This window comes from Ammodytes marinus (genome assembly GCF_949987685.1).
Source record: "Ammodytes marinus genome assembly, chromosome: 8".
Lineage (NCBI taxonomy): Eukaryota > Metazoa > Chordata > Actinopteri > Uranoscopiformes > Ammodytidae > Ammodytes > Ammodytes marinus.
The window spans coordinates 14,939,331-14,956,685 of record NC_137212.1 but is presented as its reverse complement, the minus strand read 5'-3'; the positions used below and the strand labels follow the sequence as shown (position 1 = coordinate 14,956,685).

The following is a 17,355-nucleotide window of genomic DNA, read 5'->3' as shown; positions in this document are numbered from 1 at the left end:
ACTATGGAATACATGTTGACAACAACACATAGACCCCAGTGATAACACTGAGAAAACCTGAAGCTATAAAGCTAAGAAATACATGGCATTTCTCTGTTTCTCTGGCCTAATGTGACTTTTCAAATATGCAAATCTGACCCTGATTCAGGACTCACAAGGTAAATCCCCATTCATATTAAAGAGCACCAAAGGAAAACATGGCCTTGTTGTTTCTCAACACAAATGTACACAGAAACTTCTTTATACCATTTTGTTTTTTATTCGTAATTCTATGAGGTTCACATAACAAACCACATTTTGTATTCTTTAAAAAATAACATATTCATCCTTAAAACATCTTATTTTACACTTTAATACATAAAAGTGTTTTTTTTTCCATTTGCACAGCAAAGATAGGACACTTATGTTTCTGACAACATAACAAAAAACATTATGTACATGTAGTCGACAAATACTTCATAAATTCTACAACAGTGCAAAGTAAAATAAACAAACAGGCATAACAAAGGCGTTAAGGAGGACTGTTTAGACCCACTTGAAGCACTGAAGGGGAGGGTCTCGTGCAATAAAAATGTAATGTTTTTTTTATTTTTGGATCGTGGTGAGCATTTTCCCGCATAAAAACAAACAAACATCTTCAAGCGTGGAAAAAATACTTAAGGTAAACAAGCTACAACAAATCCTCTTAAGTTAAAGAGATGGAATTAGTGTCGTGCGTCAAGGCGCACTGGGATATTGTCTGTTCAACCTGTCACGTTTCAAATAGACTTGCCCTTGTTTTTCCATTTTTTCTGTTTACCCAATCTTAAAAATATCATTCGGATGCCTATTTGCGTGTCCATGTGCGGCTACAGAACCTTTTAGGATATTTTCTGGATCCCCTCAATGAGTTGTGGAGGCACCGATTAGACATACACTCTCTGGCACAAGGTTGACAAAGGAAAACAATGTTCTTGTGGAGACACCGTAGCTCAACCAAACAACGCATCGGAGGTGCCAATAAATCCCTAAAGAAAATTAGGCAATTTCGTGCACCTTTACCTCCTCAAACCCGTTGGTGAGCAGAGAGGGCTCCTGGTTGCTCTCTATGGATGATTCGCTCCCCGTGCTCTCCCCTGAAAGAAGTCTGGTGACTCTGAGATCAGATTTAAGTGTCTGCACGTCGTTTCCTATGCACATCTCTCCTAAGTCATTTATAATCTGATTCAACTCCTGTTTGCCATTAGCAACACGATCATCGTCCGTGTCCAGAACGTCCTCACACTCAAAGTGCATCGCTTTCTCCTCCTCCTCCTCCCCGACCAAGTCCTCTGTGATAGAGCCCAGTTTGGGCGCGCTCCGGCTACGCTCCACTGGGGGTTTATAGTAACACTGTCCGTTCAGCAACTTCCTGATGGGGACCAACGGGATGGTTTGTTCCCCAATGAGCTGCTGCTGCTGGTGCCTGGCATCGTCCCTCCGTTTTAGTCTCTTGAACTCGGCCAGTGCCGTGGCCGAGGTCTGGTACAACAGCAGCGCCATGGCCTTTGCCTTCTCCGGCTTGGACACCAGCACTGCATGACAGCGCAGCATCACGGCCTTGTGCTTCATTTCGTGCCTGTAAACCCAGGCGAAAATCTTGGGTAGCCTCGGGTCCGCTACGCAGTAGGTTATCCGGTGCAGCAAGTACAAGTGTCCCGGCCTCCTGGCCTTGTCGTCCACGTGCACCATCCGGATGCCCTGCGAGCTGATGGTCAGCCTCATCTTGGTGCCGTTCTTGCCCATTTCGCTTTTTCCCCAGATCTTGCTCACCGCCACGTCCGTGCAGCCGTCCCCCTTGGACTGGATGGTGGTGGCATTCCCCAGGTAGAGGACCGTGTACGTGGGGTCCTCGCTGGTGATTTTGACCTTTTTCCTCTTGGACTTGAACATGCTGCCCACCCTGTTGAGTGCGCTCTCGGGGCAGGACTTGGCGAAGGAGGTGAGCGCAGAGTAGTTGAGACTCACCGCATAGCCCTTCTGCTTGGTCTGCTTGTCTTCCTCAATCAGGTCGAACTTATTCTTCTTCCAAGGCAGCATTGTACTGCCCATTTCCAGTCAACAGCAACAAAGTGTACTGTGAGAAAAAGGGAAAAAATATTTAGGCTAATAATAAATCCTTCGAGTGTTTATTGAGCTGTCAGGTCAATTAACCTGTGAGCGATTATATGAGAACTAAACGCAAAGGCTGCGTACTTCATCTGTTCTTCTGTTGTGCTCTGGTCCATTGTGATGTAGCCTACTCTGTACCGTAAGCAAGTAGGGCAGACTACTATCTGATGTGAAGTTACGAGCTTCAAGACTTATATACAGGGAGAAACCAATCGAGTGTGACTGTAGGGGGGACTGAACCAAATGGGAGGGGGAGTGGGGAAGTATTGCCTTTCGGCTAACTTTGTTAATACCTTTTAAATACTATCTATGGTTAATACAGAGTTCTTACAATTGCCATTTAAACTTAATGATTTAAAGATTGCATTTTTAACTATTACTGGCACATACATGAATACGAATGGTAGCATAACGGTATTAACAAACACACAAACAAACAATATCAACACAAAACACTATTTGGAGTCGTAGATAAGCTATTTTAACAGCAAATACACAAAGTGGTCAAAATAAAATGCTTCAGGAAACACAATATATGTGCCGTATTATTATCCTCCTATGTTAGTGTTCCTGGGGTTGTCAGTATTGTTGGTTCGTTTGAAAATAATCTCGTCACTCTTAAAATAATGGCCTAAGTCACTTTTTGGCCAAAATTATTTTTTTGCTTAAATCAACTCCTTATGATGCTGGCCACCTCTGGTAAAATGGCCTAATTCCTCAGTTGAACAGATCATGTGATTTTACTTGACATAGGCCATTATACGATATTACCAGAATGTCAAGAGTTTGTTTTAGGCCATTTTAACCTGTTTGAGTGAAATTATTAATGAATATCATCTATTCAATCTTTGGTTAAGTTTTTTGTGTTTCCTGAAAACACTGAAAAAATGACTTTGGCCATTATTTTAAGAAGGTGACGTATGCAAGACAATCATTGTTACAAGCTGCCCTCTTTTGGTTCACATCAGAAATGCATCTATTTTGCTTTTGATTTTAATGGAAGATGAGTATTGTTACTTTGCACATTGCTCCCTAAATTCGGGATTTATGACCTTCTTCACCTATATGTATGAAGATTATATGTATTTAATTGTTTGAAAAAATTAATGCGGTTTGGTATGAGGAACGAATATTGAATGTCCCATTTTTCTTCAGGACACATTTAATCGCGGGACAGAAACTTGGACTGTACCATAGCTATGTTCCATAGATGCTTAAATTAAATAAGATATTATCTCGATATTTTCAGCGGCAAATTAATCAGTTATTATACGCAAATTATTGTTTTGCTTGAATTAAATATATTGATACACATCTCTAAATAGTTGAGGCCGATTCATCCGGATATGAAACTGTATTGGTTTGTGCCACTTCCGGTTTTTACGACAACAACGTAGTGCACATGGGGAAATATATCCAGTGGTAGATATTGTATTTTCCCCCTTTGGATTGATTATATCGCAGTGTTTTTGTGTGAAGTGAAAACAGCAGGGATTAGTATGGGTAAGAAAAAGGGAGTTGGACTGGGTAGAGCTCTGATAAAGGAAAGGCTGCAGGCGGGCCGAGGAAACAAGAGGGGCGACTCGTGGGTAAGACATGGCAACAACGACTTTATTAAACACCTTTAAAACAGTTTTACAGGAAAATCAACTCGCTGTTCACGATACATTATCAAGTTAAAGTTCACTGTTAGCCTTGATTTGAACTGCCATTCAACTTATTCACTTAACTGGAGAGCGGAGAACCCTTTTGAAAAGTTAGGTCTGTTGCTTGCGCCAAACTCCATTGAGAAAATGTCAATTCAAGGCTGCTTTGCATTTCGGAAACCCAAAGTTCAAAGATCAACATATATTCGTAATAAATGGGTTCCTGTAGTCAATTCGGCGTAGAGCTACTAAGCTATGTGAGCATTATAGTTTAAAAACATGTAGCTAGCTATATTCTCATAACCATTTCCATCTGTTTTGAGAGGAGCCATGCTCGTAATTTCGTTTGTCTACATGTTTCTGGTGAATGTCAATACAATAAATCTTCAATATTTGTTCGAACTCATCTCTATGCCACGTTATAACATTTAACATCTGTTCAACACCTGTTTATTTGTTATTTTATACCTGCGTGTAATTTAGAACTGACATCTAATCTGTACACATTTCATATAGCCTACCTACTTTTTTTTCACTAGTATTTCCTTTAATTTACATTCAATTTGATATATTATAATATATATAATGTTTTGCTTAACTTCTTAGGTCTCAGATTTCTCTCTTCACCTGTATGTTCCTCTTAATACTTTTTTTATTTTTTATTTTGCGCCGTTGTTGGAAGGAACCTGCGATTTAGGAATTCCTGGCCAATGACTGCTCCTGTCATTTTATTATATGTTTTGTTCTAAATATAAGTCCTATTTGACCCTTTTTTCACTTTAACAGATCCACACCAGTGAGCTGAACGATGGCTATGACTGGGGCCGGCTGAACCTGCAGTCAGTGACAGAACAAAGTTCCATGGATGATTTTCTGGCCACTGCTGAATTGGCAGGAACAGAGTTTGTTGCTGGTAAGTAATGTAATACCTCACTTCACCCTGACGCAAGTCTTGTGTTGTATGTTGTGGCCAAGTATTTATAATAATTTCAATTTAGCACGCATGGCAGAACGTACGCTTATCCTCACAACATGCTGTTGTTCGATACGGAACGCAGATCAAATTCATACTCGCTGCTACACAGTCATTTTAGATGACTGAAACTGCGGTGTAGCTGCACTGCGTATATCTACCCTGTTCCTAGGTATAAAATAAGCACATGACCTGTTTTGGCCAAACTGCCCTTACCCTTACTGGATGGATGGATGGAAACAAACAGTACAGACCGAATACTGCACCTGTAACCCTTTGATCCCACCGCTGTCTCTGACTGTTTCTTGCATTTTTTCTTAGAAAAACTCAACATAAAGTTTGTGCCAGCGGAAGCTCGAGCAGGCTTAATAACAGCTGAAGAGAGAACCAGGTTGGAGAAGCTGCATCAGGACAACAAACATTTCCTCAAAATTCCTAGACGGTAAGTACATCCAATGTTCATTTCACTTTACGATTGTCATTTCACATTTTGCTATTTTAATTTTTATGCGATATCTCTCTCCAAATATTAAGGCCCCACTGGGATGAAAACACCAGTGCAGATGTGCTTCAGCAAACAGAGAAAGACAGCTTCCTGGAGTGGAGACGAGTACTTGCAGCGTGTGTAATATTCTGTATATTCAGTCTCATCTGCTAATACAAAGATTGTGTTCTTCTAGGCAGTAGGGTCATTGTTGCATCTTTCAAATAATTGTATATGTGCTTTGTGTTGTTGAATCAGGATAGTATTGCCAATGTCACCTATCTAACTGCATGTGTTACCTCCTATAGGCTGGAAGAGGAACAAAAGTTACTCCTCACCCCATTTGAGAGGAACCTGGAGTTCTGGAGACAACTGTGGAGAGTGATTGAGAGGAGGTAAAAACAGAAGCTTTTTACAGCCGTCTGCTCCTACCTGGCTTTCATTAACAAATATGTTCATTTTACGCCATACTTCCAAGTCAAAACTGTTTTTGTTTGTTCCTGTAGCGACGTCGTAGTTCAAATTGTCGACGCCAGAAATCCTTTGCTCTTCAGATGCCATGACCTGGTGAGTACACTGGGTCGAGTTGCTTTGAGTCAGACACGGGGGCATTTAGATACACTTTGACTACACCTTCCAATGTTTTCAGACTTGTCTTAATATTTGTATTGAGTTAACAAGTCAAATAATCACCAGTGTACATATTTCATCAAGGCGAGCAAAAAAACTTCACTTGTTGATATTTTTTATTTTGGTGTGCTGCCAGGAGGCATATGTGAAGGAAGTGTCTGAGCACAAGGTGAACATGATGTTGGTGAATAAGGCTGACCTGCTGACCAGGGAGCAGAGGAGAACCTGGGCCAGGTTCTTCCAGAGAGAGGGGATGAGGGCAGTGTTCTGGTCTGCCTTGGCTGAGAGCGACAGACTGGATGCACTTGAAAAGGTGAGGAGACGGAGGTTTCGGAACCTGTTCTCTGAATTGTAATGTGGTACTTTTATTTTATTTTTGAGCAAATAACTGTCGTTCTAAATCCCCTCACCACGGGGAGGTGGATGTTACGTTTGTAATCTCTGCTTGTTTTTGTAAAATTGCCCGTGAATAGTCCTACTCTCTAGCATCACAAAACATTTCTTGTCACAGGGAATGGAGGTGGAGGTGGAGGAGCCAGCGTGTGAAGAGAGTGACCAAGAAGACGAAGAAGAAGGAGGACAGCCGGACAATGAAGCCCCGCCCCCAAAAGTGCTCGATGGAGAGATGGAGGAGGAAGAGGAGGATGAAGACAGTGGTTCAGAGGAGGACCAGCGGGAAAAGGTTACAGTACAAGAAGAGGACTGGCACACCTGCTCCGAAGGTGAGGGGGAAGAAGAGGAATGGACAGCCTGTTCATCCAACCAGTCCTCCTTCCACAACTCCAGTCGTCTGCTGCATAAGGATGAGCTGCTGGACATGTTCAAGGCGGTTCACAACGGGCCCAGAATTAAAGACGGACAACTGACTGTGGGAATGGTGGGTAAAAACTCAACACTTTTACAGCAGATTGAATCTTTTATTATGCTTTTTTTTTTTTTTTACTAAATGAGTCCTCTGGCTTCTATTTGTCACACATTTTAACAGGAGAAATTGCTTGAACACGTATGGGTTTAAATTTGTTCTACAATTTCCATCACCCTTTTTTATTGATTGTAAAGCCATTCCTATTTTTATCGTGTTTGAACAGGTCGGGTATCCTAACGTGGGAAAGAGCACCACCATCAACACTATTCTAAGGAACAAGAAGGTGTCTGTTTCAGCCACTCCCGGACACACAAAGCACTTTCAGGTACTCTTTAAATGCTTAAATTTTTCACAGAGACTTTGATGTTAATCGTTTTAATTTCACCTGAGCCACAGTCTGTGTCTCAAGTGATTTAAAATTCCCTGCATCGGTTATAGCAGCCCAAGCCTCGAGTAAACGCTTCAGTTAAGTGTCCTGTTGTTTTAATTTTTCAGTTTTGAAACGCTTATCCATTTTTTGCTTTAGGGGCATTGCTTCTCACTTCCAACAACTTCCAACCCTTTACCACCATACACCTCTAGGCAAACGTGTTTATTTACATGGAGAAATGTGGGATGTGGCAGTATGCTGATGACAAATACTGTCTACACGCCTGTCACTTTAGAATGATTCTGCTTCATTCACATATGCATGTTGATCAGAACATAAGTTTGCTAGTGTGTACTTGTCAGGAGGAATCAAAGTAAGTGTTCTAGGCCAAATATCAAAGTCATTTGTTCCAAATAGCAGAAAGCCTGTGGTGTGATTGTTTCTGTTGCCTTGTCTCGACATGTATCACAGACTCTGTATGTGGAGCCAGGCATGTGCCTCTGTGACTGCCCCGGTCTGGTCATGCCCTCCTTTGTTTCTACCAAAGCTGAGATGATTTGCTGTGGGATCCTGCCCATTGACCAGATGAGAGACCACATACCTGCTGTCTCCCTTATATCCTTTGTATGCTTTTTTTGACACATTAGCTGCATAATCCACCACTTCATGACCATCAAAGGTGATCTGTGAAGAGTTGTTTTATATAGTCATTATATACATGTATATTGAGAAAGGGAATGTATAAATGCTCACAATGAGACAAATGAGATGAGGAAAGGACCTATGGAAATAACATTAGCGGCATCTTAGGAGCTTGAGCTGCAGAAATCTTCTAGAAACCAATCAGGGTTATGGGAAACATGGTCCTTTTTGTTGAAATGTGTAGGTTGTTGTCTAGAGTTTGGGATGCATCGATAGATACCTTTGCTAACTGTTATCACATCAAACCCATCCTTACACTTAACCATCCATTCCACCATTGCAGTGTGATTGAATGCATACTTAGCATGTCACTGTGACCAAGTATCAGTTATTGTGACAACGGTCTCATTTGATACGTTGATCTTGAAAATATTAATTCCTAGAATCCTGTATTTCTAACATCTGACTTCAGGAATTTCCCAGATGCTGACCTATAAAGTCCTTAACAGACTTTTCACATATGTCAGACAATCCCTCGTAATGTTTTAGAAGGCACCTACGGCATCAACATCATCCGACCACGAGAAGATGAAGACCCTGACAGGAACCCGTCATCTGAGGAAATGCTGATGGCTTATGGATGTGAGACTACCAGACATTTATAGAGTTATTATAATAAATAATAAAAAGAAGAACAATAGGCCAAAAGGATGTACTTTATAGCATGCGACTCTGTATGAACATAGACTGTGAGAGTGATCCACCCACCCCGTCTTTTATACCAGTTAATAAAGTGCATTTCTTTAGGTTTATGTTCATGTTTTTTAAAAGCATTGTGAATAGGAGCTGCATAACGTTTATTATGTGCTTTCACCTATATCAGACATGAGAGGCTTCATGACGGCACACGGCCAGCCTGATCAGTCCAGATCAGCCCGGTACATCCTGAAGGATTATGTCTGCGTAAGTGCCAGACCCAAATTACAGTTCCACTTATGTTCTTTTTATCTAGTAGCTGCTCTATTAAATTGTGTTGTCTTACATAATAAATTACTGAACACACAGCTCCTAACACTCGTTGACACCCTACAGGGAAAGCTTCTGTACTGCCATCCTCCTCCACATATTAAAGCTGAAGACTTTCAGCCGCAGCACAAGACGTTCCTGAGCAGAGACTCCGAGGAATATCGCCTCTCCGCAACAGCAAACCAAAAGAAAATCAGGAGAATTGAAAATCCGGTCGACAAGAGCTTCTTTCATCAGGTACAATACATCTTCTGTTGTTTTATTGGTTATTAGTTGTCAGAAAACAATTATGCTGATGGGATCTCTGTCCTCAGGAGAACGTGCGGGCGCTCTCCAAGGGGGTCCAGTCCTTCATGGGCTACAAACCAGGAAGTGGACCTGTCCCCATGGGAAAAGCTGGACAGGAGACGGTGGCTGGAAAACCCTGGAAAAAACACGGCAACCAGAACAAGAAGGAGAAAATACGCCGACTTACCCATCACCTAGACGCCTGATGAGCATCTGAAATTAAAGTGCTTTTATTTTACACATTTCAGCAGGAATTTGTAAAACCCCAGTGCAGTTCACATGTGATTCCCAAGGAATGTATGCTGAGTAGTGTCTGTATGTAGAATCTGGCCCCTTCAACTCCCGCTAGTTTTGAAAGGTCAGCCTGTTTTGATATTAACAAATGAAGTGCACAATCTATCATGTACTGACTCGGGTTAGACGATCATAGTGGTGCAATGCATTCCTTCAGCTGGATCACCAGTTCTTCACCTGATCTCAGAACACTGTTCAGAAATTGACTCAACATCCACATGGTGCAAAAATGTATAAGACATTGAAAAGGACATTTTGAAATATGTATTCTGAAGAAATTTCACAAGACAATTTACAAAGTTTTGATTAACCGGACACGTTACTTTATGTTGGATGCTGCTTTCATCCATATATTATATATATTGTGATTGTGACTAAACTGGATTATGAAATAAAACAAATCTGTTCATGTTGATGTTACTCAGATTACTCTGAATTCCAAACACAACTTTTACTAATGACCGAGGGCATATGCATTCATATGGGGTTTTGTTTCTTAAAGATATATTTTCTGCAGGTTAGGATTATTGAAGTTTACATTAAAAATCAAAATGTTGATCACATTTATTGAAATCATGGAAATGAGAGGAGCGTCAACCATGGTGTTTAGTTATGTGTATCATCTGAAGACTCTAGAATATGTATAGATTGCCTGAAAAGTTGATGAAGAAATAAGACGAATTGTAGCCTTAAAACCTCCAGATTGCACATGAATGTGGTCTTTCATTTGATTTCTTGTTTAGGAGTAATTTAGCACCCGGCATGATATTGCAGTTGTGTTTGTATATCTTTTACAGATAAATTCCCTGAATGCACTGTGCTCACAGCAGAGAGGTTTTGTCAGTTAATATTACATATTATTTTACGTCCAAAATAAATGAGGGGAGGTCTGCAGAGCCCAATCACCTCAGAACCAACCCTCAAGCCATTGATGTAAAAACTACTTCATGCAGTAGACCATCCTGAACATTGGATGCAGATGTGGGTGGTGGCTCTCCAAACTAAGGTGATAGGCTATAACTTTTTTAAGAATGTTATTTTATCCTACCATGTGGTATTTTCTTAAGGTGCATCACAGGTGAGCTCCGCCCTTAATTGCACGCCCTTCTATTCGATTTTTCCTGTGCGTTTGGACAAGCGGACACGCACGTCGACTGCATGGCCTCGCTCTTTATTATGCTAACAAGAAATGTGAACATACTCGCACTTAATATGGGGGGACGTGCAGTGACCTTGGAGCTTCGAACAAAACGAAATCCTAACACCTTTCCCTCCAGCCTGGTTGAGTTTTGCGTGGATTCAGTCTCTACCTGTTTCTCCCGCGACGCAGACAAGCTTTGCGTCCCCATCGCTATCAGCTCTTTGTCCGCGCTGCTATTACTGCTGTCATGCTCTCTGTAAGTTTATGTTATTTGTATTCAGCATTTTGTAGTTTATTGGACAGGTTGTGGCACCGATACGTGTTAATTGTTTCAGACTGGTGTGTCAGAGGTGCAGATCTCGGGCAGAAACCCCGAGAGAAATCATCACATTCTTCTACAGCCTCCTGGGTAACCTGTGCAGCACTGTTGGAGCCATTCTGTCCACACGGCTGCACCTTCAGGTAACTTCTACTAGTTTTAATCAGGGTCCTTTTTAATCCTTCTGCAGGCAGTGACATTCTTTCTGCCCCTCCTCTTAAGATCTTAATGGGTACCTTGGCTGCTGCTGTGGATGCTGTCCACTTTGTTTCTTTGTGCTTCCCTGTGGTCCTGTGCTGGAACTCAAAGGCAGGTTAGTTTTGAGGAATGGCTTTTCAATTATCATTCTCAGAACAATCTTAAAACTGTACAATGTGTAGAAAGGTAGGTAGGTAGCACAGGAAGCGTCAGTAATTTAACACCCAAGTGGCCAAAACCCTTAAGGCAAAACAGACTTATCAATATGCTTCACACAGATAACCAAACAAATGAATAAGGGATTTGTTGGAACTGTTTCCAACTGTAAAAGTCTGGCCCTTGTGCGCACACTCCATCAGAAAGTAGGCGGAGGATGTTGAGGCGGCGCAGGAGGCAGCACCTCCTGGCAGTGAGCGTGTTGATGGTGGTCGGAGGGGGTTTCCTGAGGTCCAGGGTCGCCCACAGCCCAGCAGACAGGCCCATAGGCAGGAGGACACTGCTGCATGATGCCGCCTTCCAAGTGAGCACACACACACAATACAACCACTGTGGCTAGTTGAAGTCCATTTAATCATGGGACTTGGTGTAGTTCAGTAGACAAATACATTTACATATCAGACGTGGCTACGGGTTGAATCTACTGCAGTGTGTGTGAGTATTTTCACACACTGAACACCTGTCACACTGTGTAGGCTACACCTTTCTTTTGTGCGGATGGATATTCTTCAGTCTTGTGTATTAAGATGACATTGCCTTCACCCCTATTGTATCTGACAATATAACATCTAATAAGAAACTGTTCTTCGGATAGGAGGACTACAATGACATTTTGGGTTACATACTTGGCCTTCTGTCGTTAGTCATCGCCTTTACCTCCAGGTTCCCTGCACTCCGCAGAGCAGTAAGTGACTTTTCCTATTCATTTCCCCCCAAAAAATAAAAGAAAACAGTTCCAAGTTTTCAAATGCTTTTAAGGAAATGATTACCTTATTGTTTCCCCCCTTTAGTACAGAGGACAGATGCTGACCTGGGCTCACATGACCTCTGGACTACTGTGTTCCCTGTCTGGTGCCCTCTACGCTGCTGCCATACTCCTCGATGCCACTCAGTTTGGGTTTCTTTTAAGAGTCATGCCGTGGTTGCTTTCGGCAATATGCTGCGTCACCCTGGACCTTCTCGTATCCTTATGTGGGTGTAGTGTAGGGCTTTAGCTCTTTAAACACCAGACTATCAATATCCTGCCAGTGCCTTCAACTAGGGCATTGACCACAGAACTGCATTCGGTCCCTGGAAAGGTTTATAGCTCATTATTGATCCAGCCTGATGAAAGCTGATCCAGGATCTACACAAACAAACAGCAATATCATCAAAAAACTAATCAAAGAGAAGAACAATACAATACTGACCTCAATGTTTCATCCCTGAGGAATCCCATGCGATACAATTGTATGTGAAGTAATTGTACTGATTTTGTGTTTAGCTTTAATCCAATGTGCTCAGATTCTGGTCATCTATTGGTGCAAGAGAACAACCGCACGGCAGCTCATCCTTTTTTCTCCAGACACAAAGAGCCTTCTCCACCTCCCCTCTGAGGATAACGGCATCACGAAGACACAGAAAAAACGGCAAGATCTTCCATCAGCACAAACAAAAGTAAGTTTTGATTTGTCATGTTTTGGGTCTATTTGTTTCCCAAAAAACACAGGAGTCATACAGGAATATTTTGCTTCATTTATTGTGTAGTCAAGGTTAGTATAAAGAAGACACATCTTTGCTTGCTTGCTTTGAACAGTGTACTTTTCAACTTCTCCCCTTTTTAAAGACCAAACAGGCCCAGAAGAAGACTGAGATGGGCCGTTATATGGATGTCAGTGTTCAACCTGCGAGCAAAGTAAGCACATTTTTGTGGCACACACTGTTGACAATGATGAGAAGTAAAATAAAATAGAAATATTTTCTTACAAGGAAAACATTTTCTGTGTTAATAAAAAATTAAGAGACCAGTCTGGATTTCTCTTAAATATTCATCCCTACATAACTTATTGAAAATGCTCTTAATGACAAAAAAATGTATTGGAATTTGGTAGAAATGTCGTCAGTTTATATTATAAAACCAAAATGTTCATTTTACTCAAACATATGTCTATAAATGGTAAAATGAGAGACACTGAACATTTGGAGTGGTCTCTTATTTTTTTCCATATATATATATAAAATATTATTAATTTTTATTTTTTCACTTAAGGAGGTGACGTTGTCCAAGGAGAAGCTGAAGCGCGTGCCTGTTGACAGAATGATACGGACTGGACTGGACGCTTTCCTTACCTCGGATACATCCTGCGATTCCTCATTGAGTTCTGATCTGGAGGTGGGTCGGTCTACTTGAGTGAAATATTTAAAGTCATCTTTGGTGACCAGTAGGACATTCTGCTGCCAAAATTAGTTTAGTGAGAAACTTAACCACATAGGGAAGTGATATAGATATTTCTTTTATTAATACTTATAGGGAATCTTATGTCAGGAACCGCATCACAAATTGTTGTCATTCTGTTGATCTTTTCGCAATCGTGGATTCTGAAAATTAAATTTTTGAACCATGACCTCGGTACAGATCAGAGCCTGTGAAATAAATAAAGAAATGACATGTACCTCTCCTAGGGGGCCACTAGAGGGTGGCAGCATGGTGGTGCAGCAGGTACATGTGAGTGTGAATGAATGCAACGGCTGTTTCACTGCAGCTAACCTGTTTTATATAACCTTGTGTGAACTTTGCCAAATTGAATCTATTTATTGGCGTGTGTAACGGCTTTTCCATTGCACAGCGCTGCTCTGGAGTTTGTGAAGAGGTGACAGTCTAGACTGATACGGCCTGACGAATGTTAGACTAGGTGATTCCTTGCTTAGACTACAGCATATGCCTAAATAGCACTACACACCTCTCTTTGGGTGGCTATCCCTGTGACATTAGACAAGACGAAATCCCTCAATATAAATGTTTAGAAGTAACAATGAGCAAATGAAAATGCAGTGCTCAGAAGATCTCATTAGAAGAAGTAGCAGTTTTTTACGTTTTTCACGTGACTATGAGGGAAGTGCGTGAAGACATTGGTCAGCATGTCCTTTCAACAACTGATGAGTCGAAGTCTATAGAAGGAGTTTCTGTGGGTGAAGAGGATATTTGTGAAAAGCAGGGTTTGTATTTGGTGGTGATTTTATGTAACCATGGCTTCATTCTGCAGTGTACAATTGCACCCAGTTATACAAATCTTTTTTATTTATTTTTTATTTTTTGACAGTCCACTTTTATATAATTTCCCCTGTTTGAAATGGCATAGTTTGAGTTTGCGGGGCATGTGAAATTACAAGCCTTTTCTTTTATTCAAGGCCCAGAGGCTCACCACCACAAGAGAAAACTCCCTTACTGTGCTGCTGCAGAGAGCCAAGCTATGGAGGATGTCATTTAATCAGAAACAAAGGCAAATGGTGTGTGTGTGCAAACAATTGCAGCTTGATAGCGTTCACCAAACAGGAAAAAGCAAATGACGTGAATGCCCTGAGCGCAGTTGGTGTGTTAGAGAAGCACGAGGGCTTCAACAAAGTATTCACAATGTACTGTGTGTTTTCGTTTTTATGGGATAAAGCATATAACAACTTTAATTTGCATGTGTGAAAATTCCCTTTCTCTTCAATTTATTCTAATCCCATTACTGGGTTACACCACAGCAGCTTCCAAATATTCAGTGTTTTGAGGGCAACTCGGATAAATCTGAGTCTGTAAGAAATCCGTTTGATAAATGCTAATCTTTGCTGATCACAACCGAACAAACCTTTAGTCTGCAGTCTTTTCTAAACAAAAAAGACAGAAGGTAAATAGATAGATTAGGCTCATCGTCTCTGGCACTTTTTCCACTTCCTAGTTAGACTTAACTGAAGATGTTTACTTGGTGATTCAATGGAAAGATATTTTTCCATACAAGTGAGCACAGTGTCTAATGTTCAATCCCCAATACATAGAACTCTGCTCCTTGAAAAACTGTCCATTTTCATTTGGGTTGAAAACTTTTCCACTACATTAAACACACAGGTTACCCAACTGTAGAAATGTTTCACCAGAAAGGAAGAGATCGTAGAGCTACAGGATCATTTGAGCTGGCATACATATACAGTAGCATGATTTATAAAATGTGTCTGCTTTACATGACTGTAATCACTGATCATGATAACACCGCAGCAAGTTTTGGAGTGTGCCGTGCGCATAAACTGAGCAGTTGAGTTTTTTTATTGTACTGTACTGTGTGTGTGTGTGCGCGTGCGTGTGCGTGTGCGTGTGTGTGTGTGTCTTTCACTTTTCTGCTGAGTGCCGGGAGAGGGTGAAGGGAGGCTGAGGGGTACAGTCAGGGGTGGAATTGTTTGAAATTTGCCTTGTGGCCCAATTGTTCTGCTGTAAAAGGATCTTTGATTAAAGAGCAGTACAGGGTTGGGTCTGTCTGCCTAGGAAGTAGTGCGAAATGCCTGCCTTGTCTATAGGGGGCCAGCGTTACCCTCTGCTATTTTTGGAGATGTTTACGGTCTCTTGTGTGATCTTGAATGCCGGCCAGGACTTAACTCTTGAATGCGGGCATGTCTAAATCTTTTGCATTTGTGGCATTCATGTAATTCTCTTACACAACAGGTTTCATAATAAGGTAGACTTAAGGTCCTTGTAGACACACAATTCAATAAGTGAATAGCTTCTGGGATGATTAAGGTATGACGACACTTGTACAAGCATTGTAGAGAACAACGCATCATAATCCTTCTGCTGGAATTCTCCATTTTAATATCTTGACCTGTCCCATGTCTTTCAGTGGGATTTCGAACAGTGGAGCAAGCCAAAAGCAAAAAAACAGGAAGGGGGTGAGTTTCCACTGCAGGGGTTGCCAACCAACCCTGATCCATCGGCACCTGCGCCCCATCTGAACACTGACAGAAAACTCTGTCCGTCGGATAAGAGGGCTCAGCCAAGTGACGGAAAAGAAAATGTAATTCCCAGTTAGTGATGTGACACAGATCTGGTGCATTCATTTGAAGGGGTAATAAAAATAGCATAAACACTGACGCATCATCTGTCTTTTACTGCACAGTTCTTTTTGTGTGTGTGTGTGTGTCACTGCATTTTTTCTCATTGACTCGATTGCTGTTGAAAATTTCTGGTTAGGTATGGTGGATCTTTCATTTTAGTTGCATTGTGCAGCTCTGTTTATTTATCTGGTAGAGGCACAGAGACAATTAAAGCTGCTGTCAACACTCTGTCTTGACTGCCTTCATCCAGCCCTTTTGAGAACCAAGACCCCTCTTAGGAAGGTTTACAGAAAAGACCTCCCCTAATAAAACAATATTGCACCCATTCAGCTTTGTAAGGTCATCGGGTCACATCCTGTATTTTGCTAGGCGACCTGGGCTATCAAGGGCTGGGCTGGGAAAAGGCCCAGAGGAGCAGATAAGCACCAGACTAGACGGCCAGCACTCCTCCATCCTCTCCATCATCCCCTCCGAACTCTGTCCATCTGCCACAGGCCACCATGCTGGAGCAACAGGCCAGGGCATTTTTAACTGAAGGGACTTCCTAAAAACCTGATAACGGAACAATACACAGATTAGAGCAACGTTATGAAGCACAATATACTCCTCCCTGTTACATTTCCTCAAGTGACATGTCTCTGTGTGACAAATGAGGTGTAACAAAGCAAATGCTGAAATGAATTTTACACAACACCTTCATAAGCCTGTAAACATCTAGGAGAGAATTAAATAAGACTGTTGTCACTGCTCTCAATTTCTGTTAATGATTTGGAGCAAGTTGTCATTTAAAGCTAAATTGATTAATTACAAAATTGGAAATTAAAGTTTTAATTTGATTTGTTTATTTGGGATATGCAGTATATTTGTCTTATTATACATAACACTGGAATAAATTAGTTGCTTTCAATGTTTGTCTATGTGGTCATTTGTGTACTGTACATTTGTCATGACATGAAATCCCTATGAATACTTTGATATTGTCTTCAACCGTATTGTCCAGCACTACGTATAGTGGAATACTTTAATTCAGTCAGTGTGTCATATATATTTATTTAGCTGTTTTGTCTTTTAATACATTTGGGATTTGACCAATGAAACCTACAATTAAAACCCACACAGCTTGCATTGATCTTATGTTTCTGATGGATGGGAATGTTTCCCATGTGTATGGCTTTGGCTAAGAGGCCTGCAATCTGAGATGCTGAATGAGATCCATCATTACACACATTAGTTTAACTGGAGCTCGTATTGCAAAAGATGCTTCCTCAACCTTCTGGGGGCATTCATT

At 41.3% G+C, this 17,355-nt stretch overlaps 3 protein-coding genes and 1 long non-coding RNA gene across 4 annotated transcripts; 3 read left to right on the top strand and 1 right to left on the bottom strand.

Annotated features, from left to right (window-relative positions):
* Positions 1-333: 333 nt before the first annotated feature.
* On the bottom strand, positions 334-2,252 carry fam43a (family with sequence similarity 43 member A). Its single transcript, XM_080032554.1, has one exon. The coding sequence runs from the start codon at positions 2,068-2,070 to the stop codon at positions 1,018-1,020; it is 1,053 nt and encodes a 350-aa protein (XP_079888680.1). The 5' UTR covers positions 2,071-2,252; the 3' UTR covers positions 334-1,017.
* Positions 2,253-3,517: 1,265 nt separating this feature from the next.
* Positions 3,518-9,761, top strand: lsg1 (large 60S subunit nuclear export GTPase 1). The gene is made up of 14 exons (XM_080032029.1): positions 3,518-3,719; positions 4,563-4,689; positions 5,071-5,191; positions 5,284-5,370; positions 5,542-5,628; positions 5,740-5,800; positions 6,000-6,176; positions 6,375-6,740; positions 6,952-7,053; positions 7,570-7,722; positions 8,268-8,382; positions 8,624-8,703; positions 8,833-9,003; positions 9,081-9,761. The coding sequence occupies exons 1-14, from the start codon at positions 3,630-3,632 to the stop codon at positions 9,258-9,260; spliced, it is 1,917 nt and encodes a 638-aa protein (XP_079888155.1). The 5' UTR covers positions 3,518-3,629; the 3' UTR covers positions 9,261-9,761.
* Positions 9,762-10,512: 751 nt separating this feature from the next.
* Positions 10,513-12,217, top strand: tmem44 (transmembrane protein 44; the record flags this gene model as incomplete). Its single annotated transcript, XM_080032241.1, has 6 exons — positions 10,513-10,745; positions 10,825-10,951; positions 11,031-11,121; positions 11,366-11,526; positions 11,818-11,907; positions 12,014-12,217. Exons 1-6 carry the CDS (start codon positions 10,525-10,527, stop codon positions 12,215-12,217), a joined length of 894 nt encoding a protein of 297 aa, XP_079888367.1. The 5' UTR covers positions 10,513-10,524.
* A 135-nt stretch (positions 12,218-12,352) lies between these two features.
* Positions 12,353-16,031, top strand: LOC307254182. Its single transcript, XR_013844980.1, has 4 exons — positions 12,353-12,659; positions 12,829-12,897; positions 13,252-13,374; positions 15,854-16,031. It is a non-coding gene; the product is annotated as an uncharacterized lncRNA (long non-coding RNA).
* Positions 16,032-17,355: the final 1,324 nt, after the last annotated feature.